This window comes from Hippopotamus amphibius, chromosome 2 (assembly GCF_030028045.1).
Source record: "Hippopotamus amphibius kiboko isolate mHipAmp2 chromosome 2, mHipAmp2.hap2, whole genome shotgun sequence".
Lineage (NCBI taxonomy): Eukaryota > Metazoa > Chordata > Mammalia > Artiodactyla > Hippopotamidae > Hippopotamus > Hippopotamus amphibius.
In genome coordinates, this window is record NC_080187.1 from 953,441 (window position 1) to 966,852 (window position 13,412).

The 13,412-nt window shown below is 68.6% G+C and overlaps 1 protein-coding gene across 1 annotated transcript; it reads left to right on the forward strand.

Moving 5' to 3' along the window:
* The first annotated feature begins 138 nt into the window (after nucleotides 1-138).
* Nucleotides 139-7,825, forward strand: LOC130846799 (collagen alpha-1(I) chain-like). Its single transcript, XM_057725252.1, has 10 exons — nucleotides 139-348; nucleotides 635-744; nucleotides 1,063-1,259; nucleotides 3,076-3,176; nucleotides 3,490-3,651; nucleotides 3,802-3,885; nucleotides 5,099-6,043; nucleotides 6,844-7,119; nucleotides 7,352-7,383; nucleotides 7,624-7,825. The coding sequence occupies exons 1-10, from the start codon at nucleotides 139-141 to the stop codon at nucleotides 7,823-7,825; spliced, it is 2,319 nt and encodes a 772-aa protein (XP_057581235.1).
* Nucleotides 7,826-13,412: the final 5,587 nt, after the last annotated feature.

Below are 13,412 nucleotides of genomic sequence, written 5' to 3' on the forward strand. Positions count from 1 at the left end.
GGCAGCTGGGGTGGGAGTTGGGGGAGATAAAGCTGGAGAGGGAGTTCGGTGTGTGGTGCAGACACAGAGGGGATACAGCTGTGGCCAGTGAGGGGACAGGGCCTGTCATCCCCAGACACAGCCCCAGCCCACCGCGGGATGCAGGCTCCTGTCCCACTGCCTGGCGCCTTCTGCCTGGAAGCTGGATTCTTGGCAGCCCTGGCCTCGCGTTGGAACGGCCCCAAGCCTGGCCGGAAACCATCGAGGGGGAGGCGTGGGTCAGGTCAGCTCCCTGAATGGGACCAGCATGGGCCCTGCCGCCCACCTAGTGGGGGCACGAAGGTGGGCACCAGGCCCACGGGGGTCCCGGTGAGGTTGGGTGCCTGCACCTCAGCCCCCACGGGCTTCCTGGCCCCGGCTGGCCCCAGCTGTGGGGCTGTGGTCCCCACCCCTCGATGGGGCTGTGAGGCTGGCAGGTTCCACCCTTCGTTTCCCCTCCCCAGTGGCCAGGGGGTCTGGGAGCACAGACTCGGGTTTCTCGGGGCGGCGCCGAGGGCTCCGTCAGCAGGCTGCCTGGGGGTGCAGGGGAGGGGCAGAAGCAGGCCTCAGACCCCCACCCCTCTGCCCCGGCCTCCCGTCCGCACCCGCCCCTCAGGCGCTCTTCATGCTGCCGGCTGTGGGGCGACAGTCTGTCAGGACAGGCGGGAGCTGCGGGGCTGATCCCCGGACCCTGCCCTGCCCCTGGGCTGCCCAGGCTGCAGACCGGCCCGGGAGCAGACCTGCAGGTTCCTTTCAGGATGGGAGAGGGGCAGGAAGAGGAACGTCACGGGCTGAGCCTGGCAGCTCTGTGGCCTTGGGGAGGCCCGTGGCCCTGGGTGGCTGAGCTGGAGGTCCCTGCCCAGGCCAGGTCACATCAAGACAAAGGCGCCTCCGTGGGTGGTAAACATGTCACAGGGCAAGGCGTGGAGTTTGCCAAAGACGGAGGGATGGAGAGCGTGGGGGAGGAGGCAGCCTGGGACGGGAGGACCCGGGGGACCTGGGCCTGAACAGCTCTCACCTGGGCAGGCCCGGCTAACCCACCAGGAGGGGCAACCGGGCCAGGTCCCCAGGGGTCCCGCAGACCCTCTTCAGAACCGAGTGGCTCCGGGGACCCCAGGTATCCGCCCCCCAGGCCCACAGACCCCGTGTCCCCTTCGCCCCTGCCCCTGCCTCGCCATTGGCACAGACCGTGGCCGTGGATGAGGCCCGGTGGCCTGGAGAAGGGGGAACTGCTTCTTCAGGTCAGGCATCAGCCCCTCGTGTCCCGGCCACTCAGACGGCGCTGGGTGGCCTGTGCTGTTTCGTGAGCACTGTGGAGTGAGGAGCTCGGCCTCTGGCCCCTTCCTCGTGGATGGTCCTTGGGAAGACCCCAGGTCTGGGCAGGGGTGGCCGCTCCTCCCTTGGGTCCCCAAGGGGTGGGGTGGAGACCCCCGAGGGCCCCTAGAGGGTGGTCTTCAAGTGCTCCACGTGGAACACCGCGGAAAGCCGGCTGTTGGTGGTCACCATGCCCGGCACACGTTGTCCTCCAGGGTCCTTGCAGGGTGGGTGGCAAGGGGTCAGCTCTGCCTGGCAGAGAGGCCCAGGCTTCTTGCTGAGAACCACACCCGAGAGCAGCCGGGGCCTCCTGCCCCGGAGCCGGGCCGCCCCTCACTCAGCAGCCACCGTGCTGCCCAGGCCAATCTAGGGGGGGTGACAGTCGTGAGACAAAGGTCCCCCCTGAGGGACGGAGAGGAGGGTGGTGGGGAGATGCTGCCCGGGCAAGGTGGGGGCAGGGCTGCAGCTGGAGGCCCCTCCCAGACGCGCCGGGTCCTCCCTTGGAGCCTGGCCGCGCCGCTGCTCTGGGCCCTGGGTCCTGCCCAAACCCCGCGTCCTCGGGCTGCCCCTGGGGTGGGGGTGGGGGGCTTCCCTAGATCTCCTGACCCCCCCATCTCGCTGCTTCCCTGTCTGTGCCCTCTCCTGAATAACTTACCTGCCGAGCTCCAGTCCGTTCCTTGCCACGGACCCCCACCCAGCCCTTGGGCCAACCCTGACCCCCCCGCAAGCCCAGGGTGACGGACCAGCCCCACGGTCACTGGCCTCCCGTCTGCACCTGCCATGCCACCCTCACACGGTCCTGAGGACCCAATGTGGCTGCTCCCCCCCCGGCCACTCAGCAGCTCCTGCTGGGGCAGCCACCGCGATGGCTGGAGGAGGGCTCTTTCTGACTAAAAGCCTCTGGGCACCAGCGCTCCAAGCCACCCTTTCATGCTGATTGGCTCCTGCAGGGCTGGTCCAGATGCCACCTCCAGGAAGCCCTCCACGAAGGTCCTGGTGGGGTTCCGGGTGGACCCGGCCTCCCCCCTGCCACTCCGGGACTCCCCGCCTCTCCGTCTTGTTCTAGGAGGACCTGTATCTATTCCCGTCAGTGTCCTGTGCGTGCAGGTGCTGGAGGGGCCAGGACCTGGGTGGAATGAATGAGTGAACGCAGGCAGGCCTGCAGGCCCCCGTGAGTCTAGTCTGGAGCGGGGCGGGGGGCCGGGTGGTGAGGGGAGCCGTCCTCACGTGCTCCCAGGAGCGGTGCTGCAGCCGCTGGCAGGTGGGGACCTACATCTTTAGGTGGCCACGGTCTGTCTGCCTAGTACATTTCCCACCAGGCAGAGGCTGGACCGCAGGAGGGCTGGGGCCGGGCAGGGCCCAGGGTCTCCCAGAACCCCCGCCCCGCCCCCGTCCCTGCCGCCACCTCTGGGCAGCCTGGCATGGGGGGAGCAGGGACTCTGGGCTGGGCCTGCGCTGCTGGCGGGAGCAGGGGGCCGCCAGGCTGGAGCAGGGTGAGCCTGGGCTGGCGGGACAGGGTGATCATAACCCCTGGCCGGTCCTCCTGCACCTCAGTTTCCCCTTCTGCACAGAGGGAGGGAGGATGGTCTCACCTCGCTGGGGCTCACAGGAATTAGGCCGAGCGTGGACCTGGGCGCGTCTGTCCCTGGGAACCTGTTTGCAGCCATGGGGGGTTTCTGCGGGCGGGGCTGGGCTGAGGTCGGGGCCCTGGGCTCCTCCCTCCCTCCCCGGGCTCTTCCTCAGGTGCCCCTCCAGCCCCCCACCCAGTCCTCCTGCAAGTGGGGCTGCAGGGCACCCTGAGCAGAGGGGGCTTGGGTGGGGGCTGGGATCTGGCCCAGCTGCAGGTGAGTCAGGGCAAGAGTTCAGGGCCCAGGAAGTGGGTGCCCAGGCAGCTGCTGGGCCCGGCAGCTGGAGGAGGAGGCCCCCTGAGAGCCCTGTGGATGGGGACACCTGGCACCAGCCGCCCAAGGGCCGATGATTCACCTTTTGCCAGGTCCAGGCAGGGTCAGGCCATTGCCAGCAGCCCCGCAGAGATGCCTGTGTCTTCCCCTCCCCCGGGGCTGTGCGGGATGGAGGCCGGGGTGGGGGCCGGAAGGGGCGTGCCACAGGCACCAGGACCCCCACTGCGCTCTCTGGACCCCTTCGCTCTGCTCTGAGCTCGGCCTGCCCGTGGTGGGCAGCGCGGGCTGGGCCATCTCTGCCCTCCCAGTGGTCACGTGCTGGATGTGGGGTGGCACGGCTCCCCGGCACCCGCTGAAAGCCCAGACGCTGTTCCTGGCAGATCAGGCGCTGCTCCCTGGTTCTCATCGGGACGGGCAGGTGCGGGTGCTGAGAAGGACACACCCCCGACCCGAGAAGGCAGGGTGCCTGCCCTGAGCCCAGGAGCCAGACGCCGGCCTCTCAGGAGCCCACGCCACGCCCTGGCACCGGGAGGGACCCCTGAGAGGCTGATCTGGGGTCCCCCCTTAGGTTCCTCCCCTCTCCGGGCCCAGCGCAGCATCCAGCAGCTCTGGGCGTGGCTGGGCTCAGGCCTTCCGTGGGCCTGGCAGACACGTGAGCCGCAGACGTGGCTGCTTAGCCGTCAGCAGGGCTGAGGCTGCAGTTTCCCTGGAGCCCAGGGCCCGGGCGTGAGGGGGGACGGGTTTCTGCCTGGGAGGCCCGGGGCAGGGAAGCACGGGGCACAGGCTCGCCAGGAATTGGCCTGGTCCTCGAGGGGTCATTGATGCCCTCCCCTGCTTCTGGGCGGGCAGGTCGGAGACAAGCCCGGACCCAGGCCTAGGCTTGATCTCCTCCTTGGGGAGCAGTGCCAGGCCCCGGTCCCCATGCAGTGTCCCCCAGAGATGGTTGGCCCTTCAGAGCTGAGGCTCTCCCAGCACCCGGTGGCCTCTCGCTGACCCATGGCTAATGGAGTGCCTGCTGGCCTCAGATGGGGACTCACAGGGACCTCGTGGACCCCACGTACTTGCCGCTTGGCCATCGGCCCCCACCCCCACCCGCCCGCCCGCGGGAAGGGGCTCTGAGGGAGGGCTGAGCTCGTGGGCAGGGGCAGCCCCACTGGACCGCACCGCGGCCCTCAGGACGGTCCCCCACCCTCCAGAGGCGCCTCCCAGCCCCGGGGCTTGCCCCATCCAAGATGCGCCTGCCATGGGGGGATCCCCAACCAGTAGATGTGACGTAGAAGAGGGGCAGTGCCCGGAGTCACCTAGAAGCTGTCAGGCAGAATATTCCAAAAAATCTCCGCAGGCCTCATCCTCATTCCCCGCTCCCGCCCCCCGGCTCCCGGGCTGCCCCGGGAAAGACCTGAGGCAGCCAGGTGGAGAGAAGGCCGAAGGGGGAGCGGCCGTGCTCCCCGATGGGGCACCTGGGCCCGAAGTGGGGTCGGGGGTGCTGGGCCTACAGCGCGAGGCCACCAGGGCTGGGTGCCGAAGGGGCAGCCATCTCAGGGCTCCTCCGAGGGCAAGAACCTCTCCACCCCCGCCCCAGCGACCCAGAGGGGAGCGGCTCTGCCGTGTAAGGAGGTGCCCCAGAGTCGGGGTGTCCCTGGATGCGGCCTTCTCTGAGTTTCCGCCCACTCTTCCCCCGTGCTGGCCCCGTCTCTGTCTCTCTGTCCCCTCTCTGCTTTGGGGCGTCCTCTGTTGACACCTGGTGAGGACCATGCCCAGCTGGCACCTTCTTTGCCAGCCCGGGAGGTTGGGCTGCTCCAGGAGCTGGAGCTGTGTGGGGGAAGGGCGGGGGGACAGGATGAAGCGTTGCTGCCAGACCCCAGGGGGGCCCAAGGCTGGTCACGGCCGGCCCGAGGCTACTCCTGGCCAGCAGGGCCCAGGGCCGGCCGGCCGCCTCTGGAGAGGCGGAGGGGCTGCAGCGCTCTGCCTTCGAGAGGGCCCAGCAGGGCGGCGGGGAGAGTGGCCTGCCCCCGCCACAGCCCCGCGTGCCCCCGGCCTCCCGTGGGTGTGACCCGCCGCCTCGGGCCCCGGAGCAGGTGGCATCCAGAAGCACCGGCGCAGTGCGGGGGGAGCTGCTGGAGCTGAAGCCTGTGCCTGCGCCTGTGGGAGGCTGGGTGCACGGCCTCAGGGCAGGAGGGGCCTGTGGGCACCACGCTCCTGGGCGCAGCCATGGAGGGTGGGCCCTCCTGGGCCCCTGCGGCCCCGACGGGACCCCGAGCCAGCACGGCTTCGTGTGGGGCCTGGCTCTCCCGGGGCCGCCGTGCAGCCCCCTGATTCTGGAAGTCGTCTCACCTCGTGGCCTGACCGTGCCGGGCTGGCCCCGGGCTCCGCGCGTCTCCCGGTCCCGCTGGGGCAGCGAGGCCACCCCTCGGGCCTCGACCTGGGTCCTCGGGCCTCGGCCTCGGCCTGCTCCTGCGATGGGCACGCTGGCCTTTCTCTCAGGGCCCGAGGTGGCCCCGGGGGGCGGGGGCCACAGCTCTGAGCAGGGGGGCCCCCAGCGGGGGTGGCGCTGGGCAGCGGGCACCTTGGCCCCAGGCCTCCGTCTGGGTCGCCCCCTGCTCCCCACCCCCCACGCCGCTGCTGGGTGCCGTCGCGGTGGCCCGCGTGTGAGGACAGGCCCGGCTCTGTGGGTCCTGAGAGCCCAGCGCGGGCCAGGCCAGGAGCCAGCGCAGCCCTCGGGGGCGGGGGCGGAGGGTCAAGAGGGGACACGTCGGAGAGGGCACTCGGGCCGCCTGGCCTGGGCCCCGGGGCTCCGGCCGCCGCCCACAGTCTGCCCTGCAGCTCCTGCCACCCCCCACCCCCCACCCCTGCCGCCTCCCCCCCACCGCCTCCCCCCTGCACTGGGCGGTCCTGCCGGGCCCCTCCTGGCACCACGTGGGGGAGGGGCGGGGGCACAGATGTGGTCTCGGGGGACAAGGCCCAGGCAAGGCCTTGACTGGCTGTGAGGACGGGGTCAGCCAAGGGCCAGGCTGGGCTCCAGGGCGCCGGTCCAGTGTTTTAGGAGAGGGGCCGCTGGGCCATCTGGGCGCGGGGGGGCCACGCAGAAACAGGTGGGGGCTGGGGAGAGGGAGGAGGAGGGGCAGACGGATGGTGGGAACGGCTTCTGGTGAAGGGAGGGGTGGCCCGGGCAGGGGGACCTAGAGGGTGGGGCAGAGGCAAAAGAGGAGCCTGGGTCTGGGGTCCTGGTGCCGGCGGCCGCCCTGCTCCAGTTTCCTGATGCAGTTAAGGAGGCCCAGGTCAGGGCCTCTCTCACACACACTGGGTCTTCCGAGGTCCTGAACCTAAGTTGGTGTTTGTAGCGTTAATCTTTCATCTCAGGTGTGCCCCCTCCCCAGCCTCCCAGCACAAGCCCCACAGGCCTGTCCCCTCCTTCTCTCCGTCACACAGATGGGCCCCGTGAGTGCTCTCTGCCCTCGGGGAGACCCTCCCCTGCCCTGGCCTCCCCCATCTGACAAGCTGCCCCCCTCCGTCCCCTCCCCCATGCCCCGGTCCAGGCTGCCCTCGCTGTGCCCTGGCCTGGCCTTCTGCTGCCTGGGGGCCTTCTGCTGCTCCACTCTGGGGCCTGCAGTGGCCCCTGGTCCTGCCCAGGACCTTCTTCCTGAGCCCCAGCACCCAGCCTTGCTACCCGGGTCCCGATGACCTCCTTACCAGGCCAACCTGGGCCAGGACAGGTGTGTCTGAGGTCCAGTACCTGTCCCAGCTGGGCAAAGAGCCCCTGCCCAAGCGCACTCCTGCCTGGCCCCTGCACCTCGGCCCCTCGGGGCGCCTCAGCCCTCTCCCCGTGGAGGACCCACGTCCTCCAGGCTGTGCCAGGGGTAGACCTTGGGGCAAGGCCAGGTCGGGGGTACCGAGGTGACTGAAGCCCCTGGACGTGTTCGGGGCCCTGGGCCTGGGCCTGTCGCGCTCCCAGCAGGATGGTGCCACCCGCAGGGGTCCCCGGGGCTCCATTCTGGGGTGAGGAGGCAGGAGGTCTGGGCGGCTGCTGGCCTGGCAAGGGGGGGAGGCAGGGAGTGGGGGAGGGGCTGGCCTGAGGGCCACTGTTCATGACGGGTTCACCCCGCTCTGCTCTACACCAGGATGAGCTCACCTCCCTCCAAATCCGGGAAGGGTGAGGTGTGGCCCCTTTGCTTCCTGGCCGCAGTAGGGCGGGCGGAGCGGCAGGGGGGTGGGCGTCCAGGGAGAGCTGGGGGTGGGGAGGCTGCAGGGGCCCTCCTTGGACTTGGCCCAGCAAAGATCAGACAGTGGCTCCTTCGCCCCTCCTGCCCTGTTCTGGCTCCTGGCCCCAGAGTGGGGTGCGGGGGTTCCACGGGCTGGCCTCCTGACACTCACGTGGCCCCGGCCCCCGCAGCCACTGTCTGAGCCGTCGGCACCCACACTGGGCATCAGGGTCTCCCGGGCCAGGACACCTGCTGGGAGCTCCTGGCCAGGCCTGGCAGGTGGTCACGCAGGCCCCGGAGAGAGGGCCCTCCGTGTGGAAGCCGCCCCCGCCTGCCCGGCCTGGCAGGCACGGCTCTGGCCCAGCCACCCCGCTCCGGGCCTGGGGCAGCTGAGCGCGTGGCAGGGCGGGCGGCAGGGAAGGACAGCGTGTGTCCGGGCCGGGCACCCAGGTCCGGTCTAGGCCGGGGCCACCTGAGGCCGCCACCCAGAGCCGGGGGGGCAGCCAAGCCTCTTTCTGGGGGAGGCCAGGGCCGCCGCCCCCCCTGCCCCCCCCCGGCCCATGGTGGCGCCTGGCTGGACGCGGAGGCCTCCACCCTTCACGCCCCGGGGCCTGAAGCGGGAGCCCCTGGATGAGGCAGACCGGCCGGGGGTCCCCCAGAGAGACTTTGGCCGGGCCCCTGTCCCTTGGCAGGGCAGTTCTTGGGGGCCTGGGGGACACGGGAGTTTCTGGGTTCAGGGCTCGGTGGCCCGGACCCTGGCAGGGGCGGAGCCCCTCACCTGTAAAGCTCTCCGTGTGGGACCCGCCCACAAGGTGACGGGTGGGTGAGGGGGCTGCCGGCTGGAGGGCGCACGCACCTCCCTCCGGGCCTGCGGGGCCTCTGGCCGCTCTAAGGCCTCGAGCGGGTACCCTCCTCTCCCGGGGCTGAGCGCTCACACGGGTCGCCCCGCCTGGAGCTCAGCCTGCGCCGGCAGAACCAGAGCTTCTCATCGGATCCCGGGCCTCTGCGTGCCCCCCGAGGCCCCCGCCCTCAGCCGCGCACGCCCGGGCCTGCTCCCCGGGAACCCGCTTCCCCTCAGGAGCCAGGGCCCTGGGCAGCCTGGCCTGTGTGGGGAGCTGCACCCCACGGCCGGCGGCCTGAGCTGAGGGCACCCCGAGAGCGGGTAGAACCTCATTCCTGGTGTGTCTGGGAGGGTGCCTCTGGGAGAGATTAGTCTGTGATTTGAGGGCTTGGCGGGGGGCCCAAGTAGAACAAAGAGGTTGGGCGTGAGGTCACTCCCCGTCCTTCCTCCCCCGCCTGCGGACATCAGGGCTCCTGCCTCTTGGGCGTTTGGACCCAGACCAGGGCCTACACCGCCCGTCCCCAGGTTCTCAGGCCTTCGGACTTGGACTGAATCACACCCCCTACTCTCCTGGGGCCCCAGCTTGCAGGCGGCAGACTGTGGGGCTTCCTGGCCTCATAACCGCGAGCCCATTCCTAGAGTCTATTTCCCTCCCAGCCATCTATACACGTATCCTATTGGTCCTGTTCCCCTGGAGAACACACAGGGGCTTGTCGACAACCCCAAGGTTGGATAACTTCTGACCCTGGGGCTCTGGGGCTAAAGTGGGGGAGAGGCAGAGAAGAGGAGGCTGCTGCCTGGGTGGGTGGGCCTTGGGGAAGGGGCGGCCTGGATGCGCTAAAGGGCTGTCCCACTAGCAGACCAAGAACTAGTAAAATAATAGAATACCAGAGCCAGCCATTGAGGTTCAGGAAAGACAACACAGGTAGAAACCTGGGATGACTTCTCAAGACACAGAGACAAGGCACAAATCAATATGGCAGGACAAAAAAAAAGTCTACAGACATCCAAGAGTAACGAGAGAACCTTCACAAAGAAATGGGGAATTTCCCAGCAAACCCACCAAATCTGGATTCCAGAAGAAAACGTCTGAGCAAAGGCAGGATGGGTCCACAGACCTTCCCACCGACGGACCAGGAGGCCAGCGGTCACTGACTTGCTATCTCCTGCATGTACGCAAAGTGTTTGAATAAGATCTTTTTTTACATAAACTTGAAATTTTAGACTAGTTTTAGATCTACAGAAAAGTTGTGGAGGTTCCCATGTACCCCACCAGCTCCCCTGCGATTAACGTGTCACGTTAGTGAGGAGCATCTGTCGCGGTTACTGACCCAACGGTGACACGTCTTTACCTGAAGCCCATGCTCGGTCCCACCTCCTCAGTTTCCCCCAGACACCCTTTCCTGCCCCGGGACCCCACCTGGGAACCACACGACAGCCGGGTGTCGGGGCTCCTCAGACTCTCCGGGCTGTGAGTTTCACACGCTCTCCTGGCTTTTGCTGACCTTGAGGTTTGGAGGCCGGGGCAGGGATGGGGACCGCCCCTCTGCCGGGATTTGGCAGAAGACCCGGCTTGACTGTGGCTCAGACGAGATGGCAGTTTGTTTCTCTCTGATGTAAAAGCCCAGAGGTGCTGGTGGCTGGGGCCCACATGGGGCCTCGAGGCTCGCGGGCCTTCCTGCCGGCTGCGTCACCACCGTGCGTGGCCTCTGCCCCACGTTGCTGGTTTGGTCCTGTCCCCGCCAGCACCGAGGACAGGGGCGAGGGTACCCCTGTCTCAGAAGGCTTCTAGGAAGATGCGAAGATCACCGCACGTCTCTGGTCCAGAGTGAGCAGCCAGAACGCCGGGAATCACGGTCTGCATTCTGCGTGGCCGTGTGGGCCACTCACATTGAAGCTCCACAGACAAGAAGGCGAGGCAACTCGTGCCCCTCCCTAAGGACAACGGCCACAGGCCCCCCCGGTACCCCCACGTCCTGTCCTCTGGGTCTGGATGAGCTTCTCTGGTCCTGAGACCTGAAGCCTGAAACCCAGGGCGTCTCCTCCCCACGGCTGCCCATGTGCTGGCCTGAACATCACGTGTGCAAGAGGATCAGGGGTCAGGCAGCCTCACTGGGAATTGGCAGCGCCGTCGGACGTCCGGCGCGCAAGGGACCCGGATCGCTCTCTAGGGGGAGAGGAAGGGTCTGGTCTGGTCTGGCAGCCCCTAGTCCTGGAGCCTGGAAGTGGCTCCCCGTCCACCATCCTCTGTGGCCAACCTCCTGTCACCCAGGCGGCAGCCACCGTGCAGGCCCAGAGGCCAGGACGGCCCTCCTCCCCTTCCTGTGAGGTCTGCGTCCTCTGGGCCCTGGCTCTGTGCTCCCAGGTCTCAGGCCCTCCAGGGTGCGTGCTGGCCCCTGGCTCGTCTGCGCTGGAGACCTTGGGGACCATTCTCCATCCAGTGGCCAGCTGGGCCCCACACTGGGCGCAGGTGGGGCAGGACAGTGGAAGGCCACCGAGGAGGGGAGCCTGTTTCAGTGGCACACAGATGCGATACCTGGGGGGACCCGGGTTAGAGATGGACAGTCAGCAGATCTTGGGGGGAGGTGGAGGGGAGCTGTGGGGTCCTGGTCCTGCGGCTCCCTTGGCCCAAGGTAGGAGCAGAAAGGAGAGTGGCAGGTGGGGAAGGAGCCACTGGGGTCCCAGGGGTGGTTGTAAACCCAGGCCTGGCGTCAGAACAGGGCCGAGGTCACAGATGGTGACAGAACAGGGGAAGGGAGGGGCGGCTGGAGGCCTGTGCCCGGGGGTCTCGGGGCCCCGACACAGAGGAACCAGGTGCTTTAGAGGCTGCAGAGAGGCAAGGCCGGAGGGGAACCCGGAAGGCCGAGGGGCACGGGTCTGGGGGAGGAGACTGGCCCCCAGGATCAGAGGTCAAGAGAGGTCACAGAGGTTACAGCCCAGAACGGGGCTTGTGGGCTGGCAGGACCCAGGCTCCACCCACTCCCAGACAGAGGAATGTCCTTTCCCGTGTGAGAATCCCAGTCACTGTCCCCAGCTGTCCCAGAGCCATGGGGACAGTCGTGCCTGGGACTGCGCCTGGCCGTGGAGGAGGGAGGCTGAGATGCTTGCTCAGCCCTAAAGGAGGCTGGACCAGAAGATGGGGTCGGGACAGATCGGGAGGGGAGGGGCTGAGAGGTGAGCAGGGCAGGGGCCTCCCTGCCAGGCTGGGCTCCCGTGGCCGAGGCCTGGGCTCAGAGCTCCGTCCAGCTTGGCCACAGCTGGGCCCTCAGCCCCAAGGTCCTCTGGGCATCAGGCAGGGCTGAGCTTGGCGGGACGAGGGACAAGGGTGCCTGGCCGGAAGGATTCAGGAAGAGCAGGCACCGGGCAGGGAGCCAAGAGGCAGGGGCTGCAGGCAGCCGTCCTGCCGAGGCTGGTCAGACACAGGCAGGCGCTCGGCCGGCGGCAGGTGTGGGGCGGCTCCCCACCATCTCGCAGAGGATGGAGCCCCCCACGCGGGGTTGGCAGTGGCGGGCGGCCTCCAGCGCCTCCTCACGGGCCGGGAGTGGGATCCCTGTGCCCCGCGGCGGGGCTGACCTCCCAAGGGCTCTGAAGAGCCGCTCCAGGCCTGCAACAGGCGCCCAGAGCCAGGCTTGGAGAAGGACCGGGTTGGCGGGGACCTGGGGAGGGGCTGTACCGGGCTCCTGGAAGCGGGGCCGGGGGGTGTGGGGGGGCGGGCATGGCACTGTTTCTGCAGCTGCAGGGCGAGCCCGGCGCCGGGAGGCTGGCTGTGGCCCAGGTCGGGGGAGGGGCGGGGCGGCAGCGGGCTCATGCTCGGCGCGGGAGGGCAGGGAAGGCCACCACATCCCCTAGCACTAACGAGCGGCACGCAGACACGGCTTCCAGATCACAGCGCCCCGTGAGGGCCACCGTAGCACCTCCCTGAGACCAGGTGACCGGGGTCTGCAGGCCTGGGGTGCATGTCCCTCAGCCCCTCCCTCCCCTCCTCCTCCTCTTCCGCTCCTCGCAGCTGCGTGCGTGTGTGTGTGTGTGTGTGTGTGTGCGTGTGCGCGCGTGTGCGTGTGCGCGCGCGTGTGTGCGTGTGCGTGTGTGTGTGCGTGTGTGTGTGCGCGTGTGCGTGTGCGTGTGTGCGTGTGTGTGTGCGTGTGCGCGCGCGCGCGCGTGTGTGCATGTGTGTGTGTGCGTGTGTGTGCGTGTGCGTGTGTGTGTGCGTGCGCGTGTGTGTGCGCGTGCGTGTGTGTGTGTGTGCATGTGTGCGCGTGTGTGTGTGCGCACATGTGTGTGTGTCTTCTCCCTCCTCTGCCGAGGCTCTGTCTCCCCACCTGTAGCGTGGTCACCTTCATGGCTCCTGCCCCAGCCAGGCCGGGCAGGGGGGTGTGAGGTGCCCCTCCCCACCCCCAGAGGGGAACAGGTCTGGGGGCCGGAACTGTGAGCACCTTGACCTGCAAAACCCCCACGGGAGGCTGAGGAGAAGGGCTGCACCCTCCCCATCGCGCGCTGCGCCCGGGCCCTGTCCCCGCCCCCAGGGCTCAGGCACAGCCGTCCCCAGACGGCCGGCCCTGGGTGGGGGCAGCTCCCTGCCCCGGAGCCACGCTGCCCACGCTGCCGGAGCGAGTGCTGCAGAGGCCTCCAGGGGCCCCAGCCCCCTGCCCCCGTGGGACCTAAGAGCTCACAGGGCACCAGCACGCTGGAGCCCCGAGGGCCTCGGTGGAGGCAAGACGTGACACAGGCCCCAAAGACGCAGGGGAAGGTGGCAGGGGGGGTCCCGAGGGCAGGCCAGAAGGACACGCCAGAGGGGGGTCTGCTTCTGGGACAGCCCCGGCCTTCCCAGCCCAGACCCAGGGTCACTGTGCCCCTCATCCCGGCCCTACCCCTGGGACAGAGCCAGGGGACCCCGTGGAGGCGCAGGTGCTCCAGGGGACCTCTGCTGTCCAGGGTCTCAGAGGCCCAGTAACTGACTGAGTGGAAAAAACCCGACGCCCAGCTAATCCGCACAGACCTAAGGAATACACTAACTTCCTTCAAAACAAAGCAGCTTCCCGCCAGGGCATTCCTCTCTGAGCTGCCTGAGCATCCCCCCCGGGGGGAGATCCTTCCGCAGAGACACAAGAGGCAGTGCGTCTCGGGCCGGAGGCCGGTGTG